Source organism: Amaranthus tricolor, chromosome 2 (genome assembly GCF_026212465.1).
Source record: "Amaranthus tricolor cultivar Red isolate AtriRed21 chromosome 2, ASM2621246v1, whole genome shotgun sequence".
NCBI lineage: Eukaryota > Viridiplantae > Streptophyta > Magnoliopsida > Caryophyllales > Amaranthaceae > Amaranthus > Amaranthus tricolor.
In genome coordinates, this window is record NC_080048.1 from 4,936,879 (window position 1) to 4,963,307 (window position 26,429).

The 26,429-nt window shown below is 32.4% G+C and overlaps 2 protein-coding genes across 3 annotated transcripts; both read right to left on the reverse strand.

Annotated features, from left to right (window-relative positions):
• Window positions 1-842: 842 nt before the first annotated feature.
• Window positions 843-12,454, reverse strand: LOC130805832 (histone-lysine N-methyltransferase ATX5). Its single transcript, XM_057670619.1, has 23 exons — window positions 10,847-12,454; window positions 10,692-10,747; window positions 10,397-10,610; window positions 8,677-8,805; window positions 8,440-8,508; window positions 8,278-8,346; window positions 8,105-8,193; window positions 7,845-7,937; window positions 7,313-7,448; window positions 6,884-6,989; window positions 6,671-6,770; window positions 6,412-6,536; window positions 5,842-5,987; window positions 5,089-5,193; window positions 4,618-4,682; window positions 4,311-4,524; window positions 4,036-4,122; window positions 3,886-3,942; window positions 3,713-3,802; window positions 3,175-3,261; window positions 2,866-2,940; window positions 2,620-2,720; window positions 843-2,533 (listed from the first exon to the last, which is right to left on the reverse strand). Exons 1-23 carry the CDS (start codon window positions 11,933-11,935, stop codon window positions 2,443-2,445), a joined length of 3,393 nt encoding a protein of 1,130 aa, XP_057526602.1. The 5' UTR covers window positions 11,936-12,454; the 3' UTR covers window positions 843-2,442.
• Window positions 12,455-17,495: 5,041 nt separating this feature from the next.
• LOC130806250 (zinc finger protein CONSTANS-LIKE 9-like) lies at window positions 17,496-22,769 on the reverse strand. Of its 2 annotated transcripts, XM_057671258.1 has the most exons (4): window positions 22,482-22,768; window positions 19,063-19,569; window positions 18,618-18,761; window positions 17,496-18,101 (listed from the first exon to the last, which is right to left on the reverse strand). In XM_057671258.1, the coding sequence occupies exons 1-4, from the start codon at window positions 22,587-22,589 to the stop codon at window positions 18,009-18,011; spliced, it is 852 nt and encodes a 283-aa protein (XP_057527241.1). In that variant the 5' UTR covers window positions 22,590-22,768; the 3' UTR covers window positions 17,496-18,008. The 2 variants fall into 2 exon arrangements, with proteins under 2 accessions (XP_057527241.1, XP_057527242.1); XM_057671259.1 differs by lacking the exon at window positions 17,496-18,101 and having other exon boundaries at window positions 18,618-18,799; window positions 22,482-22,769.
• Window positions 22,770-26,429: the final 3,660 nt, after the last annotated feature.

Consider the following 26,429-nt stretch of genomic DNA (forward strand, 5'->3'; position numbering starts at 1 on the left):
AGCTTCCAAAACATTCATTGCTAGAGATGCTCCAAAATAGAAGATTTGGGCAGATGAAGAACTTCGATAAATTTTGACTTGCTTCTTCAAGTTCAAAGCTTTAATCTTCAAATACAAATGGTGGAATGGATGAGGAAGAAACCATCATTTTTGCTTCAGGTTCAGTAAATGACATGAATGGAAGCGAGACGGAGATGAAAATTAGGTGAGAGGAGAGTAAATAGGATTTAATAAAGTAAAAAAAATACTAATAAATAAATAAATCATTATTGTAGGATTATTATACCAAGTAACAGGTAAACCAAGTATGGCAATGGAAACAAATTCCAATAAATAAGATTATTCATAATTAGTAAATATTTGATATTATTACACGATAACTAAAGAAAGATTAAATTATTTTGGACAATTTTTCATGTACTCTATTCGTTCGCTATTGATGTTCACATAAGAAATATTCATGACAATTTATAACAATTGAATCTCTTAGAATATAAATATCGCATTTTTTTTTAATAATAAAGTTAATGGAAAAAAGTGAAAACTTAAACATTGAAAAATATTAAAATAAAATTAGTGAAAAAATATAAAGACTATAATTATTAAAAAATATTTAAATAAAATTAGTGAAAAACATGTGAAGATGATAAGCAATATAAAAATATTAAAGTGAAATTAATGGTAAATATCAAAATGAAGATGATAGGCAATACAAAAATATTAAAAAGACCACAGCAAGACTATGAGCATTAATAAAATATAAAAATTAAAATAAACATAGTTAATTATGTCTTAAATTTGTGATAAAAATACAAGATTTTATTCTTCTTAATTATCATGAGGAATAGAGCGAGTGTTTCATACTTTACAAGTTATAATCAACAAAAATTAATCTTAATAGGTAAAAGTCAATTATATCAGCAGAAATAAGTTGAGCTAAATAGAATCGATAGAGAGAGTAGAAAAAAATTGAATAACGTGGAGGAAAGAGAAATAATTGAATAGTAAATGAGATTAATTTTTTAAGTCTTGATTAGGGATGCTTTACCCACACTTTGAATCCCTGTTACAACCATAAAATCTGAAAAGTAATTATCTTCACTCTTTCAATGACGACTGACGAGGATGATGATGCTTGATTTTTATTTTTATTTTTTACAGGATGGAAATACACCATTAGACGATGAGATTTTGTAAATTTGGTACGAAAGGAAAAAAAAATGAATTTCTTGTTAAAATAATTAAATTATTTTAAATTTGCATCATAAAACTTAAATCATCATCATCCAACTCAGTGCATTCCGCTTTTAGAAAGCTAAAGCCAGGATCTGGAAAGGGAAGGACAGCGGCAACTCATACCCATAAAGAAGAGCACGGCCAAACGAGTCTCCCGACTCGAGAAATATAAAGATACACAAAAAACACAAGTAAGACAACTTGAAGGCCTATAAACAGAAGGACCACTACAAAAGAGAACAAAGAACTAAATAGAAAAGAAACGGTAAGGGCAAGGGGTTGAGGGCACTAAGAGGTCAAAGGACGGACATCAGTAGTCTAAGATGTGGATATAACGTCACCAACTACTCCTATCCCTAGTCAGGTTCGCAGAGAGGTTTAACTCCTGCAAGTCTACTCTTATTTGCTCATCCCAAACCTCAACTCCTCTTACCATCTACTAATTATAATGCTTTCTACCATAAAAAGTCTTCCTCTGCACGTGACCAAACCACCTTAATTTATTCTCTCGCATTATCATAAAACTTAAATAATATTTAAAAGCATTTTGAATCCTACACTGATGGTGATGGGAGCCATTTTCACAAATATGTTTTCACTAGATGGAACACTCAAAAATGCTTCATACCATTATTTCTACATGCCAATTTGTACAACTATAAATTTTATGTTTTCATCCACAGGAACATTCTATCAGAATACCCAAAAAAGAAAATAAAGCAATTAAGTCGATATCGCTAACCCTCGAATCGACAGGAACAGGGCTTGCATAAATTTGTGAGAATTCTGCATACGAGTTCAAAAGCGAGACAGTGAAACTACGAGAAACATTATGTTAGATACTCAAAAAACGAGCTGAATGGCAAGCCAACTGTTACATATAATGTAAGCTGATTGCGAAATGGAAAAGCTTAATGAATTAAGAAAAACCAATGTGTACTAACTACTAACTACTTAACAACTAACTACTAACCATTTACATTAGAACTGAACTAACTAGTAAATAATACTCTACATGTATTTTCTTTCTTCTTTTTTTTTGGACTTTTTATTGAATTAAAACAAAAAAAGGAGGGGAAAAGGGAACAATTTTGTACACATTTTGTGAGAGGCCAAAAAGGGACTTACAAAATGGTTAACCCTAGCATAAAAAGCCAAGCAGGTTAGAAACTCCTTGTGGAGGAACAATGTGTATGTTGTAGTTGTCTAATTCATGAACTTTCTACAGTTTGGAGCTTTACATAAGCAAGGAACTTTAAACTCATCAGGTTCGTCGGGATCAAACAAGTAATCGTACCTGCAATACAAACATTCCATCATCAATACTATGCAGATGGCTCGTATATGCAAAAACAGGCAAAATCACGAAAGAAAGAGAGATACGTTAGCTCGTCCCCGGCAGGAACAGTTGTTTTTGCAATGAGGACAATTCGACTCTCATCGGCGCCTACACTCATGATCCTTGCATAGCAGTTCGGCATGCACTACAAAAGTCGACGAGATGGTCAATAAAAAGCAATCATTAGATATATAGATAAGATCAACGCAAACTATTTCTAGGTTTGCGTTATCTTTGTTCTTTCTCGGAAGGACTCAAATAAGTTGTAGCAGCAAGTAGAAATGACTTACAGAGTGATTAATTAGACGAGCTATGTTTCCTTTGTCTGTAGCATCCACTACGACTTCTTCACTGATTTTGAACAGCTGTCAAAGAAAATTTAATATAAGTTTACTTCGGTGTGCTATGGAGCAGTGATTGCAAAATGTACTCGTAACATTTAGAAACATGTTGATTATTGACTACCAACGACTGTGCCATAATAAGAAGCTAAGGACAGTTTACTAGAACACGTCAGTAAAATCAATATAAGTTGGAACTAAACAGTAAAGCAAGTGATTCGGCTTCAATACACTTAACATATTCAAGCAGTAACTTACATAGCAGTCTTTTCCTTCTACCCGATAACGAGCCTCCCTCAAATCTGCAATACTGCGCCTCACTTGCTCTCCACGGTATTCAAGAACCTGAAAATGAACAAAAGTTTATTAATCCAGAGAGAAAGGCATACCTTTAACACCGAAACCACGCAAAATCTGAAATCATTACAAGAAACTGAACGAATGATACAGAATTAACACATTATTCTACATTGTCTTTCCACAATGATCCATGGAGATGTCCTACAAAAATAGGTAACACACTGGTATATGGGACTTCTAGTTCCATCTTCGTACAGAGCTAACATGAAGTAAAATATAAAAATACATTGAAGTGTCACAATCTGATGCTTTGGTATTCAACATGCAGACACAGATGCATCTATAACAAAAGTTCTTATGACCGGATCAATCACACCAATTTACATTGTTCAATCGAACAAAAAATGTATAGAATCAAAACCCCTAGAATCAAGTATCATTAAAAGGCAGAAATCTCGAAGGACACAATTCACCAAAGACGATTAAAATAACTAACCATCTCTCCTTCCTGAATATCACGACGAGCAAACAGACCCCACCTATGTATTCCAGATCTACCTAAGCAAACTCGATCATTTTCAGTTCTCTGCACCCAGAGCATATACTTAATGTCAGAACATGATCAAGAAGTCAGTACCAATAGAAATAGAATGATAAAGTGAGCATTACCTGTAAATGATATAAACGCTCTCTAAAAGTAGAAAACATCTTAGGCTTTTCCACTTTCTGCAGAAGAAGAAATAAAAATAATTTTACCCCAGTAATACAGAATATAACAAGGAGGAAATCAAATCAAAGCAGAATAGGGATAACACTTACTCGAAATGCATTCAAGCGTTCAATTTCTCGAAAAGAATGATGACAAGCCCCCCTAACATGGTGGGCAACAATTCCTTCACCTGTTCTCTAGTAAGCAGAAAAATACAACATAAAAATCTGCAAGCATTTGGCAATTAATCTGGCAATAAACTAATAAGTAGACATAAATAATAAAGAAAAAAGACTAGGCAATAGCATCATATAGTAGCAGAGTAGATCAAAATTTTTGAATGATCGGTTATTAGAGACAATAACTTAAAACCACACATGCCTACCTTAGAGTTGTTTTTGGGTCGGTGATACATCCGGCACCTTGCCGCAGAATCAGAATCAGCTTCACTGACTTCTTGTATTGGAGCCTCTTCGGGTTCAGACCTTGTAGACGAGATTAATCTTGAACCAGTCCGTTTCGTATTCTGGAGTAAATTTTTGGCGGAGAATACCCCTGATGGGGTTTGTACAATCAAGACAGTGTCTGGATTAGGAGCCCTACATCACAAACGAAAAAAACAGGATTAGTACAAAAAGGAACATGATTCTCACACAACCCCTTATGTCCGATATAAAAACTTTATCAGATACCTGTGGTAAGCACAGTAAGAAACCATCTTGGTGATCTGCTTTCCATTTTTTTCCAGACAATGCAGCTGCAATGGAAAATATTCAATATAAGTACCAAATTATACAATTAGAACACATTTATGCTAAAATTCAAGAATATCAAATGACAACTACTGAAACACGTTTGACAAAAATGACAACAAGGTCAGTTGAACTAAAACTTCAAATTAGCAGACAGGTCATGCAGTTTTCTAGTTAATTCTTAATACAGAATCATAAAAGTGATTAAACTGTAGCGGAAACTTTCCCCTCCATTTAACTTATTAAATTACTATTTATATTTTCTCTTGACGAAAATTACAAAGTGAAAAAAAATCTCCAAATGCAGGAGATGGGACGGAATAAACCTAGCAGAAAGAGACACAATCTTCAAAAATAATATTCCAAACAAATGTGAAGTTATAACAATAGCCCAAAGAAAAAATCCAGCACCTCCATTCGATATCCAGCCCTTGATGCGCACATGGCATGGTAATATGTCGAACATTTGCAACACTGAGTACAGGCACCATGTATTTGCTTACATATAATGCACACCTGATGTTAAGGAGATAATGGAAATTAAAATTTACAGGGAAAGATACACACCATAATTCTAATAACTCACATCGATCGAAAAACTTTGAACCCTAAAATCACACTACATCCATTACAATTCTAAGCACAAAATAATTTATTAACAAAGATAACACCAGCAGCAAGAAAACAACCTTCCCTAACATCTGTTTATCTCCAATATAAATACCCAACTCTAATGGAAAACATTGAATATAGTCCAAGCACTTATACCCAAATATGCATCCTCGGATTACTTAAAATTCATAGCTCTCCTAATCAAGATTCAATGAATAAAAGAATTTGGCAATAGAAAATTAAATTTTATAAACCACTTCAAGCGTTTAACAAAATTCACAATTACCACATTATATAAATCAGAGAGATCCACTTTTAGAAACATACAAGCTGAGCTTGACTACTTTATAGAAGTACTAAACATGTTTCACAATAGGACAAATGACTACGATAGTAGAGAATTTACTTTTATAAGATCCATTAATGTACAAGTAAAGATATTAATGGTCAAAGTTATGTGTTGAAAAGTACAGAAGACAAACAGGTGGGGGTATATAAAATTCAGAGAAAATTAAATAAAAGATGCTGATTTACTCAAAATTCAGAAAATACCTTTACAAAGGCACTTGATGGAATGCTTAAAACTCCCATAGCAGGTTCCATCTGTTCGTCGCTTGCAAAGGAAACTTCAGGTCTAAACCACGCACAAGTCACATGGACCCATAATGTGTCAATATCAGTTGCCTTCAATGCACCTCCTATAGTAAAGAGCACATTATCCCATAAGCTTGACTCAAAAAGGAAAGTAGAATGGAATGATGATAAGCTCGAGTTCAATGATGCAATGATTAACTCCCCAAATAAAAACACAAAAAAAGCAGAAACCAAAGGCATAATTTAGTTTTATTGTCACTTTTAAGTTTCATGATTCTAAAAGGCTTATGCTATACAATAACAGTTTAATATTAGTCATAGTAATTTAGCTATAATAATGGAAGATGACAACCAAAAACTTGAAAGTACTTTCCATATTAATAATATTTTTTGTTTTACAGAAACACACAAAAATGGAAGGAAAAAGGCACACCCTTGAAATAGTTAAATTCAAATGAGTAACAACAAAGAAGAGAGAAGAAATCTTATTCAGAGTTGTAAAAAGGTAGCCATCCAGTCACACCATACCTTTTACAGGACAAAGGCAACACTCGCGTTCTATGTCTGGTGTTTCACATGCTCTGCAGACCCATGAAGTTAGATCTCGAACATTTCTAGCTCCATAACATTCTTGATGGACAGCAATTTGACATCTAAATAAAGCAAATTCAAAAGAACATGAAGACATAAGAGTGGGAATGGCTCATCCATAATTACGAAGGCTAGAATGTCACCAAATTAGTCGTTAACCTTGGGCAACAGTGTTGAAATCACAAAACAAACATACCTATTGCAAATAATAATCTTGTTGTAATCCCAATCTTCAACCCATCTGCATACAGCACATCTTTCTGTTGTCCATTTGGCATCAACAGGCTCATACTTTTCTGGATACACAATACAATTACACTTACATTATTCCATGCATCCGAATAGATGCTATCTCTACTAGTAAATGATTGTCATATTACAGGTCCTATACTATATTGATATCAATTACCTTGCAAAAAGGAAAGCAGTTTCTGCTTTCGAACTTTTAATGAAGGTTTTTTAGGAGGCTTAGCAGAAGCAGCAGCCTGTGCATGGTATTCTGCCATCTGCAACATCTGAAAGAACAGAAGAAATAGCATTTTTGAATCAATACAAAAATGCTTCTCACAAAACAATAATTCAAAAATATTACTCTCTCTGTCTACTTTGTTTTCACACTAACTTCAAATAGAAGTCAGATTTGTTTTCACCTTTCTTGTAGAATTAAAAAATATTTAAATTAAAATAAATTCAAACAATCAAACAGGTGATAGAAACCCTCAAAACTATTCCATTCCCACAAACAACACACAAGTTCGATACTGGCATACCCTACCCCAACCCCAACAATGGGAACCATAAAACCTAAAAAATGTTGCAAAACTATTGAAGCACATACCCATTGCTCCAGTGGCAACATAGATCCTTTGACTCTTATACTCTTCTTCCAGTTCTTCACTTTGGAACCAGTATGCCTTTCCCAGTCACTTAGTTGCTGCTTCTCTGTCCCACAAAATCCGCATTTGCACACAACTCTAACACGTAGAAAAGATATGAAAATTACAAAAAAGTTCTTAGCAATAAGATTCATGCAGTCCAAAATTCATAAATGCAGGTAACAGCCTAACAGGAACAAGAGAATCAGCTATACATTCAATTAAGCTAAGTTTAAATTAAGCTTTCATCTTCCAAATCAGGATGCCCAGTAAATTTTAGCATCTCCTTTTCAAGCAGATCATCAATGTGAACATGATATATTATGCTTGAGAAAAGGTTTGAGGGTTTAAGCATGTGTTAAAAGTTATGGATTTATGATGATCTCCAGATACAATCCAATAACTTGGAAAACATACAAGGATATTTTCCAGAAATATCTTTTGAGAGGTAGAATACTTAATCCACATGCATCAAAGCCATGAAAATATACTCACAAATGGAGGCTAGGGAAATATATGCCGTCCATGCCAGAGCAAACAACATTGACCTTATCTGGTAGCTTGACATGATTATTATTTTGATAGCACCTGTTTTCAAAAGAGCGGAGCCAAAAGAAAAAATAAGAACACCAACCACAACTTCCACAGAAAAAAGACAGTAGACAGATAGAGGGAGAGAGAAGATAGGGAAAGTTAAAATTTTAACACTTCACATAAATTCATCATTTAAACCAGATGAACTGATGACAACATACTTGAATCTAGGTTGGTTTTCCGAATCTGACAATTCAAAGTTAAACTTCACTTTACAATCAGGGCAGTAATAGTCAGTGGCACCAAGATCCTGCCATAATTAAAAGGAAATATCAGAATTGTTTCGACAATCTGTCAACTTAGAATCTAAAGTAGTTCAACAAGGAAAAGAAACCTTGAAAAGGTTGCTTGAAATTCTATCACATTCTGCATGCACCCAGACTTTACAACCATCGCATCTTACCTAATTATACCACCAAACAAAAGCAAATTAAGTTAAAACAATTACTTTAGATCCCCAAACAACAATATAAGTCAAGATCTAGGCAATCCTTACCCATTTACCACTGTCTGAGTAATTTCCTATCTTTTTGCAAATACCACAATATTGTTTCAATCTCATTGACTGTAAAACAGAATGTTAAAAATAGTCAATGACATATATAATAACGTTTGTCAGCTTTTACACAAGATATCACACTGAAACGTTCAGACAGAAGGCCATTATAAAAATAATTAGTTAAGTTAATATGATAGTTTGAAAAATGCAAAATATTCAGAAATTTCTACCAACCTTAGCACAAGGAGTACAATAGAAGTGACCTTCAGCACTTGAAGTCTTTCCCATCTTCTTCATCTTAAGGGGAAGGCCAGCACCACATCCTGCACACGATGGTGTGTCTTTTGCTTTCTTGAGACCATTCTGTAGCATAAAAACAATCGATTGAAAAAATATATTTGGTTTCAAATAAAGTCACAAACATAGCTCAGCCTCTCGCAAACACAGGTTTCTTACATGTTCACCACAAATCTACATGAAGCTATTCAAAAAGGAAGACCAATGAATTCCCCAATCCAATGCCTTAATCTATTAACCTACTCAAGGATTGAGGCATCTAATCACACAAGGTGCCCGATCAAACACAGTGATTGCTGTGGATACTAACATTTGCAAGATAATTAGATTCTGAAGTTCAGTGCTGAACATTATATAGCTATAACTATCTAAATTTTTCATTGTACCTGACTCGCATAATAGTCATGTCAATTTTAACACTGAATTAGGTATCCTCTTGAAAGTAGGAGTAAAAGGTAGGTCTTGAAATGAAGGAACATACCATCAGAAAAAGACCAGTGATTGGCATGCCATATTATGTGCAATTGCAGAAGCAGAAACAGAGGACCAACCCTTGAGCGTTTAAAGAAAATCTAGAATAGAGGTTCAATTGATAGATAGCGCAGCAAACTTCCTGTGTTCATAATATGAACAGTATGAAACTGCCAGTACATGATGCTTATTTCATCCTATTCCAAAAGCTCTTCCACACTCATACATTACTGCTCCCTTGATAATTAGGGATTGAAAGTCTAGTCTTGCAACTCTACTTATAAAGATAACAAAAACAATAAATCACACCTAGTCTATGTTGATTGAATTTCGGCTCGTTCCCTGTCCACGTGTCTGACTCAAATTTATGGAACAGTTCCAAGATTTTAGCCTAATATGAAGTGTGAAAATGTCCATAACAATGCTAAAATATCAAAAATACCACACAAGTACCTAAGATAATGAGAGGGTCCAATTAACATAGCACTTAATAGTGCCAAGGAGAATAAGAGTATGCAGATCTTGTTCCATCTCCTAACAGTTCTTTTACCTCCCATTCTTTTGTGATTCTGTTCTAATATGTGCTTTACGTCTTGATTATGTGATCGAATTATATTTTAATCGATTTTGATCCAATGATTAGCAACAATGTTCCTTAGTGTAGTACCAACACGTCAGTGCGAATGGAATGAAAGAAGCCAGCACACAGTAATTTCACAAAAGAGGCCATACCCAGATATACTAGATCATCAGCACATATCAATTACAACCACAACAGCAAAGGTGTTCTATAATAATAACCAGGCCAGCTGAGTGTCTAAAACATGAGGCTCCCCATGAAGAGGGAACGTTGCACAATGAGAGAGGGGGGGGGGGAGGAATCAGAAAAGCAAGGTGTGCTTAAGAATTACTAGAGTATCCGCAACACAGAAATTTCACTGAAGATAAAATTTAGCACAATGAGAAACATTTAGAAAAATGTAATGTCCTAAGGGTAACCATCTATAGATTGTTCAATAACCAAATAATACAGCAGTTAGCAACAGGAAAAAGCCACTAATCATTCATCCAATAAGCCATGCTCAGTCAATATTTATTCTCTTGTTGAAGGTTACTCAGACAACACTACTTTTAAAAAACATAAAAAATCTTTTCATATCAAAGACAGAGATAGAATATAACTAACCTGACCGTAATGGTGCAGTTCCCGGTACGGATTTGAACCGTTTGCTTCTTGTGTTCTTCTAGGAATGGAATCAATGCAATATGAATTTCTAGCGGCCATGTTAATCTCCTTCACTAACGTTTCCATAAATCCATTTTCTGCCAGAAATGCCTCCTCTAGCGCCTTATGGAAGTTCCAGGACTCAAAACCGTTCAGGCAAGCTTGCTCCTGGAACCTGAATACATCAGAAAATTACTCAGTAAACAACCAAGCCTAATATGTACTTATCAGAAAACAGAAGTCAAAGATTGTGTACCGGTCCACATTGTCCACAAATGAAAATATCTGATCACGCTTAACCCAAGCATATTCCTGCTCATCATAACAGATATCAAATCTTAAAAATCATAAATGCATTTCACACTGATAAGATCATTAATAACAAATAACAACAAACAGAATTATCCTCACCCTTTGCTTCCTGTTTTCTGCGTACCCGAAAAACATCACACAGACTGTCCTAGGAACACGAAACTCCATAACCTGTCGCGGAGCTTGTGATGCAGGATTAATAACAATTGCAGGCCATGCTGGATCATCCTTCCTTGACTTTACCCACACTATATCACCAGGAACAAACTCTTCTTCACTCGTTCTTCTGTGATCCTTCATGAACCTCCCATTATTCGCACGTAAACTAATGGCACGTTTCTCATATTCCATCCAATGCCTTGGATCACGCAAAGATGATGAACTACCAGAGTTCGAATACCTCCTAACCTCATGATTAATCAGTCTCCTGCCTCTACACCCATATTCTTCCTCGTCATCATCACAGAAACCATTACCATGCCCATACTCCTCCGTGGAGGTCGATAATCCACAAGTTTCATCATTGAATTTATGCATAACACCCCTCACTTTATTAACCTTGCCTTTCTGACCTTTAACCCCAAATTTATCATTCTTTTGAATATTAACATAATCACCATCATTATAATCATCATCATCATCAAATTCACAAACATTATTGTTATTAGCACTATTACTACCTTTCTCCTTCTTCCAATCATCAAGAATTGAATCATTAAATCTAGAAGGAAGTACCTGAGCTCGTCCTCTGGACGTCCTCACCAATGGCGGTCTTGGACTCTCCTTAGCCACCTCCTCCACATGCCTAGTCTTCACCTTACTCAATTTGTCCTTTCTCCCTTCCTCCTCATCCTCATCTTCTTCCTCGACTGAGCACGAAACCTCAGTGCACCAAGACCCCGAAAACCTCCGATAATCAGCATTGTTGTGATTTTTATTAGCAGAAAAAATACCATGAAATCCACTAAATGGAATTACACCAGCAGCAACTTCTCCCAAAAGACTCAAAGGAAAGTATTTACCACTGCTATTATTACTATTATTGCTGCTACTACTATGATAGTTTCTGTTGAATTTACGTCTTTTTCTATCATTGCTTTCTTCATCTTCAGTATTATTCGACGGTCGAATAACACGACACCGCTTTAGGGTTGGCATTGTCGATTTCAAGTTTCGTTTGATAATCATCTTAAACTCCCAAATTTCGAATCCAAAAACACTCAATCTTCGAATTCGAAACCCTAATTAACAAACAAACCCTAATAACATATCAAATCTCGCGAAAACCCAATTCGCAGATGCAACAGAGGATGACTTTCATATAGCAAGTTTTCAATCAATAACAAGTACAATCAAAGCAAGATGATTGCGAATGTAAATTGGATAAATTTCAATGTTGTAGAATTCAAACGACGACAAAATTAGAGAGAATTAGGCGGGAAATTGAGGATATTTATTCGCATAACATTGAATCAAACAGAGACATAAAAGGAGAAAGACGAACAAAAACCCCAAAAATAAAGATCTAGAATTTTTCAAGCAAAATTTAAGAAACGAATTAAAATCCCTAGAAATCGAAATCAATCCAATTGGGTTTGTTGAAATGTAGAGAGAGAAAAAACTAAGTAGAGAGAGAAATAATGTGGATTGACTACTGAAGAGGAGAGAGAAAGTGATGGCTCGGTGTTATCCTCCGTGAAACTAACAAAATGTATAGAAATTTTTATATAATCAATTTTTTTTCTTTATTTTTGATTTTAATTATAAAATTTCTGCAAATATAACTGCAACAATGGAGGAGAAGAATTATTTGATTATTCGGAAATATTTAAATTAATTTTGTTTCCAATAACATTGGAAATAAGTAAAAATAAAAAATAAAAAAAAATCAATGTTCTTGTAACACTTAGCATTGTCCTAGGTTGTTTTGTAGTTTATGAAAGTTATTGTAAGTTTGAATTTTTAAGGTTTTTGTTTAAGAAAATAATTCTAGAATGTAATTTTAATTTATGTTCTTCTTAAAATGTTTTAGAGGTTGGTCTTTTCATGGCTGCCATGAATATATTGAACAATGGTGGAAGAGTTTAGTGATTAGTTAAGTTGATTTCATGGTTTGTTTTGTTATAATATGATGGAATTTGATAAAATATTATGAATTTTAGTATGTTGATGGTGGAAATTGAAGTTTTATATTGTTGGGTATTTCATGGTTTTGGGCAAGAAGTTTGTTTACAAATGAAAATAACAAAATTTTGATGATATATATACTTTTTGGGTCAAATAAAAATAGAATATTAATATATTTTTCAATTTTTGTAGATTTTTTAGTGTTTTTTTAATTTTGCGTTAAAATGCTGAAAGATTGTTAATCGAGCAAGTTAAATTTAAACGATTTAAATTTGATTTGATTTAAGTAGGATATTCAAATTCTATTCCAATTTCCAAGTTATTAGCTTGGTTGGAATTTATCTTGATTTGATTTTTATAAGGTGAAAAATATTAATTAAACGAGTTTAATTATAAAATAATTTCAAATTGACCTCATCAAGATTGGATGCTATCCATATCAACGTACCCCTAAGCTCCTAGTGTTTTTGGTACAATAGAAAATAAATATGGGATCAAAATAAGATGGTTTTATAAGCTTTTTCAATGGCGTGTTTACAACAAAGTTTTGGACTTTTGGTAATATTAGAGTGACAGACACCAACACTCAACATGGTGTATCATTTATTGATATTAATAAAAAGTGATTGAGATTTTTTTATTACTCCTTTTTTTATTTTCTTAATTTTTATTTTTCTTATAATATTTTTTTTTGGGATTTCTTGATATGATTTTCGTTTTTGTTTCATTGTAAGGACTTCTTTCAGTTTTCTACGTTGATTCATTTATTATAACAAAATTCATGACTTATAATAGCACGATGAGAATTAAGTTGTATTTCTTTTAAAGAAAGTATCGCTTTTTTTCTGATAAGATTTTAAGTTATATTTACACTTAACAGATAAATTTCACAAGTGTGGCTCAAGGACGGTGACAATGGTTGAATGAGATTAGTTTAGCAGGAAAAGTCTAAAGACTTTAACTTAACTTATCACAAAGTTCTGAAATATTTGACCAATTTCACTTTTTTTTTTTTTTCAGGTGAAGATAATATCTATAGAAAAGAAAGAAATAATTTTATAAGTCATGAAATTCGAATCTGTATTACAATATATAAATGTAGAAAGAAAAACCTTCAACTATTGAGTCAGCCTATAATTTTTTCAATTTCTTTTTCTTATATTTCTCTTTGGGTTTTAAATGATGGAAAAATATTGGAAATTGGAATGGCTGATGGGTTAATTGAATTAGGCAAGTTTATGTTTTAAGGTGATAGTACATAAGAGAGAGAAGAAGGCAGGAATTTGAGAGGAAAAAGGGTAGAAGATGAGGAAGAAGGTTAGGGACAAAAAAAGAAAAGTGTATCAAAAGGAAAAGGGTATCTTTTTTGCCACTAAAACTTAGAAATTTCTATTATAAATGTGGAAAATTGCATTTCATGTTGGTCTTTCTCGAACTTTAGGCTTGGCCCATAATAGGCTAATAGCTAATGTGTATCATTTACTTAGGTTTGAGGATGTATATTATGTAGAGCATGATAATTCAATTTTACTCAGGTGAATTGGATTCGGAGACAAAGATACAAATAGGCGAGTTTTATGAGGTTTAATATTCCACGACGTAAAGATGGGTGTATTGACCATCTTCGCATTTCCTGTCACTGTGTTACCAGTGAAGGATCTACAAAAAAATCAAATGATATAAATCAAAGAATAATATAAAAATGTGCTTATACCAACAATATTGTCACATGTCAAAACATATATGAACTTAACTAATTTATATATTAGTATCTCTAAATGTATGGTTGTATGTATAAGTTGAATGTTGTCAGTTGACAACATTGACTGAGCATAGATCTGTCCTTGGATGTTACAGTTTTTAAGCAGGTGGGGGTTGAGAAGTAGTAGGACAATAAGCCATTACTCCTCCCTTAGCCATTACCCGCATTTAATTTTGACCAGAATATTAAAAAAACTGGTAAGTTAAAATAGTAAGATATTTAAAATATGAGCGTGAATATAGAGGATAAGAGTAGTGAAGTCATATTTAAAAATAAAAATATTGTATATTAAATAATGTGATAAATTTAATGGGACGTAAAAATATGTGGCTCTGTACATTGATATACTTCATTTTGGAATAGTTAGTGCTGCCTTGAAGGATGAACTCACCACTGTAATCTGTAACTGTTATTTACTCATTTTCAAACTGTGATTGTTGATTGTTAGTATAATCGGTTTTTGGATTATTGTGCAAATGAGACTCTTTTAAAGAAAAATGTAGGAGTGTACATTAGACGAAGAGATATATAGAATTATATGAATCATATAAAAAGAGAATTAAATATAAAAATATGACAAAACGAAAATTAAGGCAAAATGAGTAGAATGACTTAAAAGAAAGAAATGCGTACTAGTTATTTAATATTTGAATAAAAGCTTCTTCCAAGTTAATTATTTCAGCAATGAAAGAATTTACTCAATGTACTCTTTATATTTCTTTAAGTTCGCATCTTAAAATTTAAATATGTGAGAATGTTTTGAGTCTTTAGTCTTCGGTCTTCAAATGCAAGATCAAAAAGACAAAGGGACTAACTACTAATATTTGAAGACAAAATTGCTACAAAATGAGTACTAATTTTGATAAACTATATGTTGTACTAATATTCATGGGTCTTTTTTATCAAGGTCACCTGATTAATCATTTATTCTATGTTGTTTCAACTTAGTTTGTAGATACTCTTTTTGTGTCATTTAGTTTGCTATTAAAAATAACATTTCCTTTAAAATACATCATCATCAGTAATTAATTCAAAGATAATACAAGTACTTTTGTAGTTGTGGAACAACATATACACATAAAACCCTCTAAAAAAACTCAAAATTTTCCTATTATGGCAATGGTTTACATTTTTAAGCTTGTGAGTTGTTGTGACTATAGATTTCATTAACTCCCTCTCATTCCATAAGTTTAACTTTTTTTTTTGAGATGGTCTTACATTTTTATTTTTGGTAGTCTCTTCTACTAAATATTAAGCATTATTTTCATTTTGGATATTGTCTACCACTTAAGGTTTCTTCCTTTTAATCATATCAACATAATTTTAATGCACTATAATAAATCGTCACTTGTGTCACAAATTATGTTACGGGAAAAATAGGTTTTAAGACATTATCACAATCATACCCAATATTTTTGTCACGGGTAAAAATATATATCGTGGCAAAGATGCACCTGTAACACCCCGGCCCCTCGAACCGCTGGTGACTACTCATGGAGATTGTAGACTAGCCCCACAAACCAACACAAGTCTTTCCAGGACACTTTGGCCTCACTAGTGCGCGCCCCATGAAAACTTCCCAGGAGGTCACCCATCCTAAGATTGCTCCACACCAAACACGCTTAACTGTGGAGTTCTTAACAAATGGGCTCCCATGAAAAGAAGATGCACCTTGTTGATATGAGTAGTCTATCAATCCTTTTTCATGCTAAATCCGGGGTATCACACTGTGTAACAAGAGCGACAATCTCAATACATAATTAACATTTAATAATAATGTTTAATACAAGAATATTGCGAAAGTCTCAAAATGCCGAACTGTTAAAAACATTAAATCATAAAAACTGAAACTGTTTAAAACAAAAGTAAATATTACATCTGATAAGAAATATTGTTTGCTAAAAATGGAAAAAATAATACATCATCAAGTCATCAATAAAGATACAAAAAGCAGCTAAGTTCTCGATAAATAGTAATTGTTGCGGCCTGGATCGGAACCTGAACTAAATCCTTCAAAATGTTGTCATCCATGATACGGATGACAGCCGATTGAATCGGTCAGCGCTTAACGCCGAGCATAACTTCCTATCCAGCTCAAAATACGAAAATTATACGCTACATTTACAAAATAATAATTTAAGTACGAACTTATAATTGATTGACATCACCGTGTACTTTTACCATATTCTTTTTCTGCTCCAGACTTTTAAGTCATTAAGATACCATTCTCAATCCTGATAGAAGTACGTTACAGCTACTTATACAATTCGGTAATCTTAACACTTAAGTAAGTTCATTTGGTTAATACTCATAATCGTACCATGCATCATAGCATCAACACTAATCAAGTTTATCACTAATCAACAAGCACATCAATTTACATATATTTTCCTTTTTTTATATAAGGAAATATAATATTTCAATAAATCATCACATATAGTCATTGTCAATTTACAAATATTACATGTTTTAATGAGTTAATTATTCCCAAATATCAAAAGTTTCTTTTTCACTAATAGAAAAAAGACGAAAAAATTTTTAATGATAGCATGACATGTGTCTTAAGTCGTTTCTTCATTAATATATTTTATTGATTATTGATTGATGGATTCTTAATGAAACAATAAATAGTACTTGATAAATGATTTTTAAACCGACTGAAAATTGTTATTTAAATCAAAGCCTAAAAGCTAAAAGTAATTGTTTCTTTGGCATTTTGACACACTTCTCTAATAAACAGACCAAAGCCAACTATTTTTTTTACCAAAAATCTTCATAACAACCACCTAAACAATCCGCTCCATCAAATACTTTTAGTTTGTCAAACTACTAAGTACTAATAACTTCAACCAATCATCATTTGCCAAACAAACCCGTAAATTAAGATGTCAACGAGGTGAGCATATGAACACATAATTACAAACATATGTTTTAGGCTTCAACATTTACAACAAAATAGAACTAACCAAACAGCAACAAAAAGAACCTGTGCACACAGTTTACAGTAACATCAGACATATTCATTTCACTACAACCTACATACATGCTCCAAAACATAGTAGTAGCATCTTAAACCTTATTTCATTAACTATATACATTTCTAAGCTAAGCAGTTACTAATTAATACTACTTCTAGAAAGAAACTTATAACTTATTACTACAACAAATTACCAAGTACTTTTTCTTTAGAGATTAGTAGTCTCTTCCAACTTATTAGGTGCTATATAGTATTCGGCGAACACTTATATATGGTGCATCATGTAATCCACGAATGCTATGCCTTATATAGACTCGCTATTAATTCTACGTCGTTATCATCCAAGTCTATCTATGTTTTTCCTTGTTTGTTTGTGGGATCGGTCGTTGATATACTCATTGCTTCTTGCAACTATCGGTGTCTTCAGTCTTCGCAAATCTACCGCGGATTCTTGGCTGACTATCAGCTAGAGCCTTCCTGCAGGCATACTGAAGACGATATGGAATATAAGATGAATTATCGATGCATCCTCAAACGTAGTACTCAAATCTTAAGCTTGCCGGAAATACTTGAAACCTATGTTATTGGACTCGGGTACTAATGTCGGATACTTGTATGTGTCCAAGTGTTGAATACGTCTAAATTTTCAACTTTATGCCTGAAATGAAGTTTCCAAGTGCCATACCAATGTCCAAGCACCAAAGATCAGACACGAGACACGGGTACGTGAAGCACAATGAAGAGTCCGAGTAACATATCTTGAAATAAAGATTATTACAAATACGTTACTCAAACTCTTCATTTCACCTCAAACACCGATTAGATACATTTAAGCATGGGTTTGGACTTTGAACGCTTTACACATTATTTTGAGCCAAAGACATGAAAAATGTTCTTAAATTGCCAAGTAAGTCATTTCAGACACATTCAGGTTTGACACAAGTGTCCAAATCGGAGTAACTTGCAGCAAAAAAATGTCAAGTCTTAATTCCGGAAATATTTACCTTGATTTTCCGGCCGAAGTTCCTCCTAGATTTCTTGTTTCTGTATCTGGAAAGCTGTTGCAGGCGTTCTTCAGACGGACAATTGCCAATTAGTGGCCGCTGGAGAGTTGAATGGATGAGGCTTCTATTACCATTAACGAGAGTCTGTCACAAAAACCGAGAATCAATGACCTAGCCCCATCCTGTGAAAATGGTAAAAAACATCTAAACATTTCTCAGCAAATGAAGATTCACCAAACAGAATTTCTTTGCACTAACACGGCCAGAGTTCATACGCAATCAAAGGATATTCAGAGTAAGCATGCCAAAACACATAACTAAACGGGCGTACAAAAAAATATGCATTTCAAGTATGATTCAACAAATTGTGCAATATCTCGAACACAGCTACACGAAATTACGGGAAGCAAATCAAGACGATGATAATAAGACATCGCATCCTAACCTTTATGTCGCCTTCACTATACGCCCTCCTCATCCCATAAGCAGCTCCGAAATCCATTTCAGAAAAATCTAAGAAACTCGGCCTGGCCGCAGCACCACTCATCCATTCCATCGAGTTTAACGACCCGGAGCTACCAGTTTTTGAAAACGGCAAATCAGGAAGTGGTTTGTTTTCTCTGGTTTGAAGTTCGTTTGTCATGATGAGAGGGAGTTTAATGTCTACGGAATCAGAAACAGTTGATTCCACCGATGTTTTCTCCAATAACTCGTGCTGACATCCATCGAAAACATCACACAGGAGCTGCTCACTTTGCAGTGCTTCCATGTCACCTACTTTGAGGCCCGAAGTTGATATGACATCATCCACACATGATATCATCACAATAGCGTCTTCCATGGGATTGACGCTCCCAACGGATTCTTCAATTATCGGCTCCGGTGCTTTGAAAAGGTCTCCTTCACCTCCCAAGTCATAGTCCGAGATTGTAGCGGTTGTGATGATGCTGTCCTGAATCGACAAAAAATTGACACAAATGAAATTTATCGGATAACAGTATAATCGCAGAATCTCTCAATAATTCTTGGATTACCATAAGTCCATATCGGCCAGAAAAGTTTCCTAATCAACAAAATCATGATCATATTAGTACGATAAGATCACCCGTTTGTCTAAAAAGCATATAGTGATACTTCTCATTCTAGAAGAATCTCAAGAACACAATATAAATGTTTTGGCAGAGTTTAGTACATATGTCCTCAATCAAATATTTAGTTATTTACAAGGTCGCAAATCATACAATATTATAAAAGAGTAGGAAAATTCCAAGTATCAGGTTATGGAAAATGGAATAATCTTATGGGTTTCTTATTGATTACATGGCAAATCATACAATGTTATAAAACTTGAAAATAAATACTTGTTAACTATATTAATATAAAGTTAGTCACTAATCAGTTGTAACCCATCTTACTTGGACATACGTAAGTTATGTACGCTAAGTTAGTACGGATGTTCAACCAGGTTATCTATCCGGTACCCATCATCATACCCGGTATATCCCACTCAAAATCTGGTGAGGGATGGAAGATAGTCGGGGATAACCATATCCTTATCAGCTCGATAAGATGAAGACATGTAAATGAAGATAAAAGACTCGGGAACAAGGCTAACTATCCAGATAGATAAAGTAAGTTATTGTGCACGATCACATAATTAACTTACCATGACATGTATACAACTAGATTCCGCTTATAATCGATGATAGATAAAGCAAGAGCTAAAGTTATAAAAGAACAAGCTCGGGTAATGCATGATCTAAGGCTATGACGTTACTTCAATTCGAAGTTATATACTGAGAGATCTAGGCATTAACTAAGCTATCGGTCAATCATATGAACCGAAAAGGGGATACCATATATACTTCGTCTAAATACAATTGTCTACATATCCACTTCCAGGCATAAGCCCCAAACTTTTAGCTTTAGCTTCTTGATAAAAGTTTCTACAATTTACCAATTCACATCTTTAATAAAGTTACAGCTTGTTTCAACAACATATAGACCCAAATAGCGATAAACAAGATATCCACATAAACAAATGAAGAATGATACTTTAACCAAAAATCCCAACTTTTCTACCAGGGGAAGTTTTGAGCATGTTCAACATATTCGACTTCACAGGGCTCTAAAAATTTAGGGGCCTTAATATTAAATTACATAGTACTCCTATTCACCACAAGTGTCCCATTTGCTTTTTGAACACTATTCATCTCTAACTCTTAAATTGTATTTTATTATTAATGTATAAGTTAAAACATAGTCAAGTGAGATCTTGTCTGATTCGTCTCAATGCAACGATTATTCATATCAACTTTTCATAATTTTTAATTATGCACAATTAGAGATATTAAGCATTAAATGGGTGCATTAGATAGAGTGCATAACACAAATGGGATACTTGTGGTGAATAGGAAGGATTATATGTTAAGTGTTTATATATAAAAAATTGTTAGAAAAATATCATAGGTTTGGAAATTATACAGGGCCTTTTAAGAATTTTTCAATTTTTGCTCCGCTCCTATTTTCAACTCCTCCGGCCCACTGATTTTGCAACATTTAGGTTAAAAAGCTCCCACATTGAAATCCAAAATGCGAGAGAAAAGATCAAATTTAACTTCAAAAAAGGATTCCTTAGCTAAAATCCACTTTTCCTAAATTAGCTTTCTCACAAAAACAAAGCTTATAGAAGTACATAAATTAAAGAAGTCTTTCACTTATCACATTAAGTCTTATTGAGTCTTGTCTTTGTTATAGTGGAATGGAAAAGAAATTCTAAGGAAACCCTTTAATGGAAAAGAGAATAAAGCACACGCTAGCTATGACTTTGAAACCACTATATACTCTCCTAATATTTTTTTCAGCAACATTAAAGAGCTCCCGCTCCCCTCAAGTCCAAATTTAACATATATACTAAGAGCTATGTTAATTGGACTCAAGTACTATGTCAGATACCGGTATGGATCCAAGTGTCGGATATGTCTCAATATTCAATTTTATGTCTAAAGTAAAGTGTCTTAAGTGTCATACTAATGAACAAAAACATCAAGGATTGAACACGGGTTCGTGAAGTAAAATGAAGAGTTCGAATAACATAGACTAAGAGCAAGCTATCAAATCAGATTATATCAGCAAAATACAATTATAACAATAGAACATCTAATCAGACAACATGCATCAATCAAATGACAAGCCAGTTTGCAACAAATAACCTAAAATGACAAAGCACACTTCCTTAATGAAGTTCAATTTTATAAGAAATGTGAGTTAAACACACAAAAAATATAAAAGTTTACAAAATGGGAGCAAAGTTGAAGTTAGCCATCAAAATCAATTATCATTAAAAACACAAAAAAGATTCAAGCTTGATCACTCTAAAACTACCAAATTCATCACTCTAAATAAAAACCCACAAACCCATTTCACCATTCAAAATTGAAGTTGGCCATCAAATCATTCATCATTGAAAAATAAAAAAGATTCAAGCTTGTGAACTAAAACAACCAAATTGATCACTAATTCACTAACCAAAATCCACTTACCCATTTCACCATTATAAATATACCCAAAATCCAAAAAAATGAAAACTTTTACAAGTTCATAGCACAAATTGACAAAATTAAGGACTACCCAAAACATGAAATAGAAAAAAGATCAAAGGAAAATAGAGGTTGATTATACCAATGATGAGGTGGGTTCTTGAGTAACAAAAACCCACATACCCATTTCATCACTAAATACCCAAAATCCAGAAAATGAAAACTTTTATTAGTTTTTAAAAGAAATTGACACAATTAAGCATTATCCATCACAAGAAATTCAAAAAAGATTAAATATTTAGGAAAAGTAGAAGTTAAATTATACCAATGATGAAGTGGGTTCTTGAGAGTAACAACAAAGCTCTTCTAATGGCTGAACTTCTTGAGAGAAAATCTGGAAATATGGATACATCAATTCAGTATCTGCATACATTATTTCTTTCTTTTTTTCAGCAAAGATGAGAGGTTTAGGTGAAAAATTAAGAGAAGGAAAGACAAAGAAAATCAGTAGAAAAAGAGTGGCAGGGTAGCAACAGCAGCCTAAAAGAGAATCTAAATGGGATAGTTCCTTCTTCTAAGGGAGGTGGGCAGGTGTAGATGTAGAGAGGGAGTGAGTGAGAATTTATACAAATAAATTAGTCCACAAATTGTAAGTGGGTGGTATAGGGCCTGAGCCATCTGATGGATTACGGTTTAGATATTTTGGATCGGTTTAAAAACGACTTTTATTTTCATTTTGATTTTTACATAATTATAGTTCTTCCATTCTGAAATACTCACTATATTACGATTATCTACATTATTCATCGTTCATATTATTAATTTTTTATAATTCTTATATATGCATAGTTTTGTAATTTTTTAACACATTAGATTGCGCAAAAAGTCAAATATAACAAGTATAGTGAAACCAAAAAAATAATACATTATTAAAGTCGAATTAGATTAAGTTTGATTATAAGATTGACTAATTATCAGATTATCGGGTTTATTTTGAATAAATGTAATAGTTTGTTTTGAATAAATGTAATAGGTTGCAATAAATAATTAGGAGAAAGTTAAAGACATTTTGCTATCAATAAGGAACAGTACACAATAAGGACAAAGGCATAAGGGACAATAGTATCATCAATATTGTGCAGTGTCAAACATGTCCCCCCTTAATTTATTTTTTTTAATTTCTTTTTGGGTTTTTGCTATTCATCTTTTATCATTTACGAATTGATTATTCTTTGTTTCATCAACCCCAGTGTTTGGGAATTTCACTTTTTTTCCTTGTTGATTTTTGTTGGGTGTGAATGTGAATGGTTTTTATAAGCCCCACTTTGTCTTTGAGGGATTGATAATGAGGTGCTCTATTATGTAATGTGGGCTACTCTTTTTTTTTTGTCAATTTGTTTGTTGATGAAACTTTTGAAATTGTTTTTTTAGCTCAATTTACTACTAGTCTACCACTATTACATATTTTTTTTAACTTCTAAGTAAAAGGCTTTAAAAATATCTCTAAATAATAGTGTAAATATTAATTTGTAATTCACTTATACTTAAAATGAAATTTAAAAAAATCAGATGTGATTATAGAAACTTAAGATCATTATCAAAAGTTTTCAAAGTATTTTCTTCGAGTATTATCCAAAGTTTTCAAACTAATTTTCTTTGATTATACTCCCTCCATGACTCTATGTATACTTTTGCGGTAAATAAAGAACTTTTTATTTAGTGAAAAAATTAAGAAAAGTGGTGGATAGAGTGGTATTGTATAATAAAGTGAGAGAAATGTGTAGATGAAATAAAAAGGTAAATTTATGTGAATGAGAATTAAAGAAAGAAATATGGATCATGATCAAAAATAAAAAATGGGTAAATTTGATGGAACAAATTAAAAAGAAAAGTGAAGTAAATTTCATGGAACATATGGATAATGAGAATAGTAGCCTTTAGAATGTTTATGGACCCAACTCTATTGAGTCTAACTTTAATTTTAATGTCTGACTTCAATTTATTGAGTTCTAATGGGTGTGAATCTGGTTTGAGTCAAAAAAAAATGATAAAAGGTATGAACGTAGATTTTCAAACCAAAACTCAATTTAAATCCACTTTAAAATCGACCAATAATTTAATATATAATTAATACTCCCTCAGAATCAATTTAGTTGTCCCATTTCCTTATTTGACAAAGTCTTTTTAGTTGTCCCATTTCTATTTTTGTCAATCTTTTTTTACCTAAATATCCTTAGTTCACACAAGTAATTACAAATATACCCCCATATACCTTACTTACCCAACTACCCTTCACTACTTACCCTTCATTACTTACCATTTACTACTTACCCTTTTTAATGGACTCCACACCATCCTTAATAATCGTGTCCAAGCAAATGGGACATCTAAATTGGTTCGGAGGGAGTATTAAACAATAAAATAGTAAATTTTTACCCTCTATATCATATAATTGCTAAACTTTTTTTTTGGTCCGTTACATATCAATTGGTCTAATTTTATTTTTTATTATACTCACACATTTTCCTCAATTATAATAGATACATTTAACTTATATTTTTATTCTCCCACTTCTGATAACAATTTTTATGAGACGATCAACTACTTCTATTTGGTAATGCTAAGTATCGCTAAGTGGTGGGCTACCCTAAGGTCAAAAACAATAAATAGAAAACTAAATTATACTACTTGCCTATAGTTCATCTCACGTGATAATATGGTGTGTAGGCCACAAACTTTAAATGAATTTAGAGTAATTATTTTGACCCTCCAATTAATAGACCTTTTGGCATTTTTTGGCAAATATTATTTCACCTTTGGTATATGCTAAAGCTTGTTTAGTTAACTATGAACCATTTAAGTTGTTTTACTATTAGCAACATCAATCTAATCTTCATGATTTGCAAATTTATTCATTTTCAATATCCAATATGATTTATTATTTTTTATAAAAGTTGATAATATATTTTACCAACTACAAACCTTTTTGGTTTACACAAATCTATCAATCACTTATATTTTTTGTTTTTTCTCACATTTATCATCAACAAAAACTTTAAAAATAAATAGTTTTAATAGTCCTATTTACCGGCATAATAGTCCTTTTTGACTGGACAGATTTGTCAGTGCAATAATTTTATCATTATTTTTTTTATTGTGCATAATTAAAAATTACAAAAAGTTCATATTAGTGATCTTTGCATTGAAACGAATCGAACAAGATCCTACTTGACTATGTTATAACTTATAAATTAAGAATAAAATACAAGTTAAGAAAGATTAATGAATAGTGTCAAAAGTCAAATGAGACTAATAGCTTAAATAAGAGGTAGTATAAAATAAGTACACACAAACTAAAAAGTTTTTTCAGTGCAAGGTAGTTGTGTCGATAATTATTAATTATTTAAGTAGCTAGGTAGCTTCATAAATCACAATTATAGTTGTCAAATATATTTATATCTAATTGTTGTAGAAATTAATATTTTAAGGGAAATTTTGCAGTTATAATAACTGTTGAAATATAATTTATTGAGAAAATATAATGAAAATTCTAAACCATTATATTTTAACAAATACTATTTTAATATGTTTACTGAGTTTGTCTCATTAATATATTTAAACATGACTCTACCTATATACCCTATAAAAACCTAAAATTTATTTATATTTCTTACATTAAAATCTATAATTACCTAATAAAAAACATAATTCCACCTATAATACCACACTACAATTGCAACTTTCTTATTTTTGTTAATGTTTATAACATTAGGTTCATACCTAAATGCAAGTTAACATCAAAGTCGAACAATGTAGGCCAAGTTATCCAAATTAAAGTAAACAAGGAAAAGGTTGAAAAGATATATAGAGACGAGTAGAAGAGATGATCAAACATTAGCTGTAAATCAAAAAAAAAAAAAAGATTCTTCAGCTTACTATTCGTTCATATATATTTATTCAAATTCTCTATAAATTAAATTGGAAATAGAAATAATTATACTCATAATTTTATTTTATTTACTCTATGTCAAAATCAACTTTTTTCCTTAACCTCAAACTAAAAATACAAGAGTAACTTCGATATAAAATTGTTATTCAAAAAGTAAAGCAAAAGTATGATATTTTTTTCATCATCAAGAAATTTGAAAATACAAATCAGGTCAGTTTTATTTAACTTGTTGAAGCTAAAAGAACACCTATTGATATTAATTAGTTTTAGGTGAAACCGATAACATTAATAATATAATAGATTCATATAATTTTTTGAAAAATT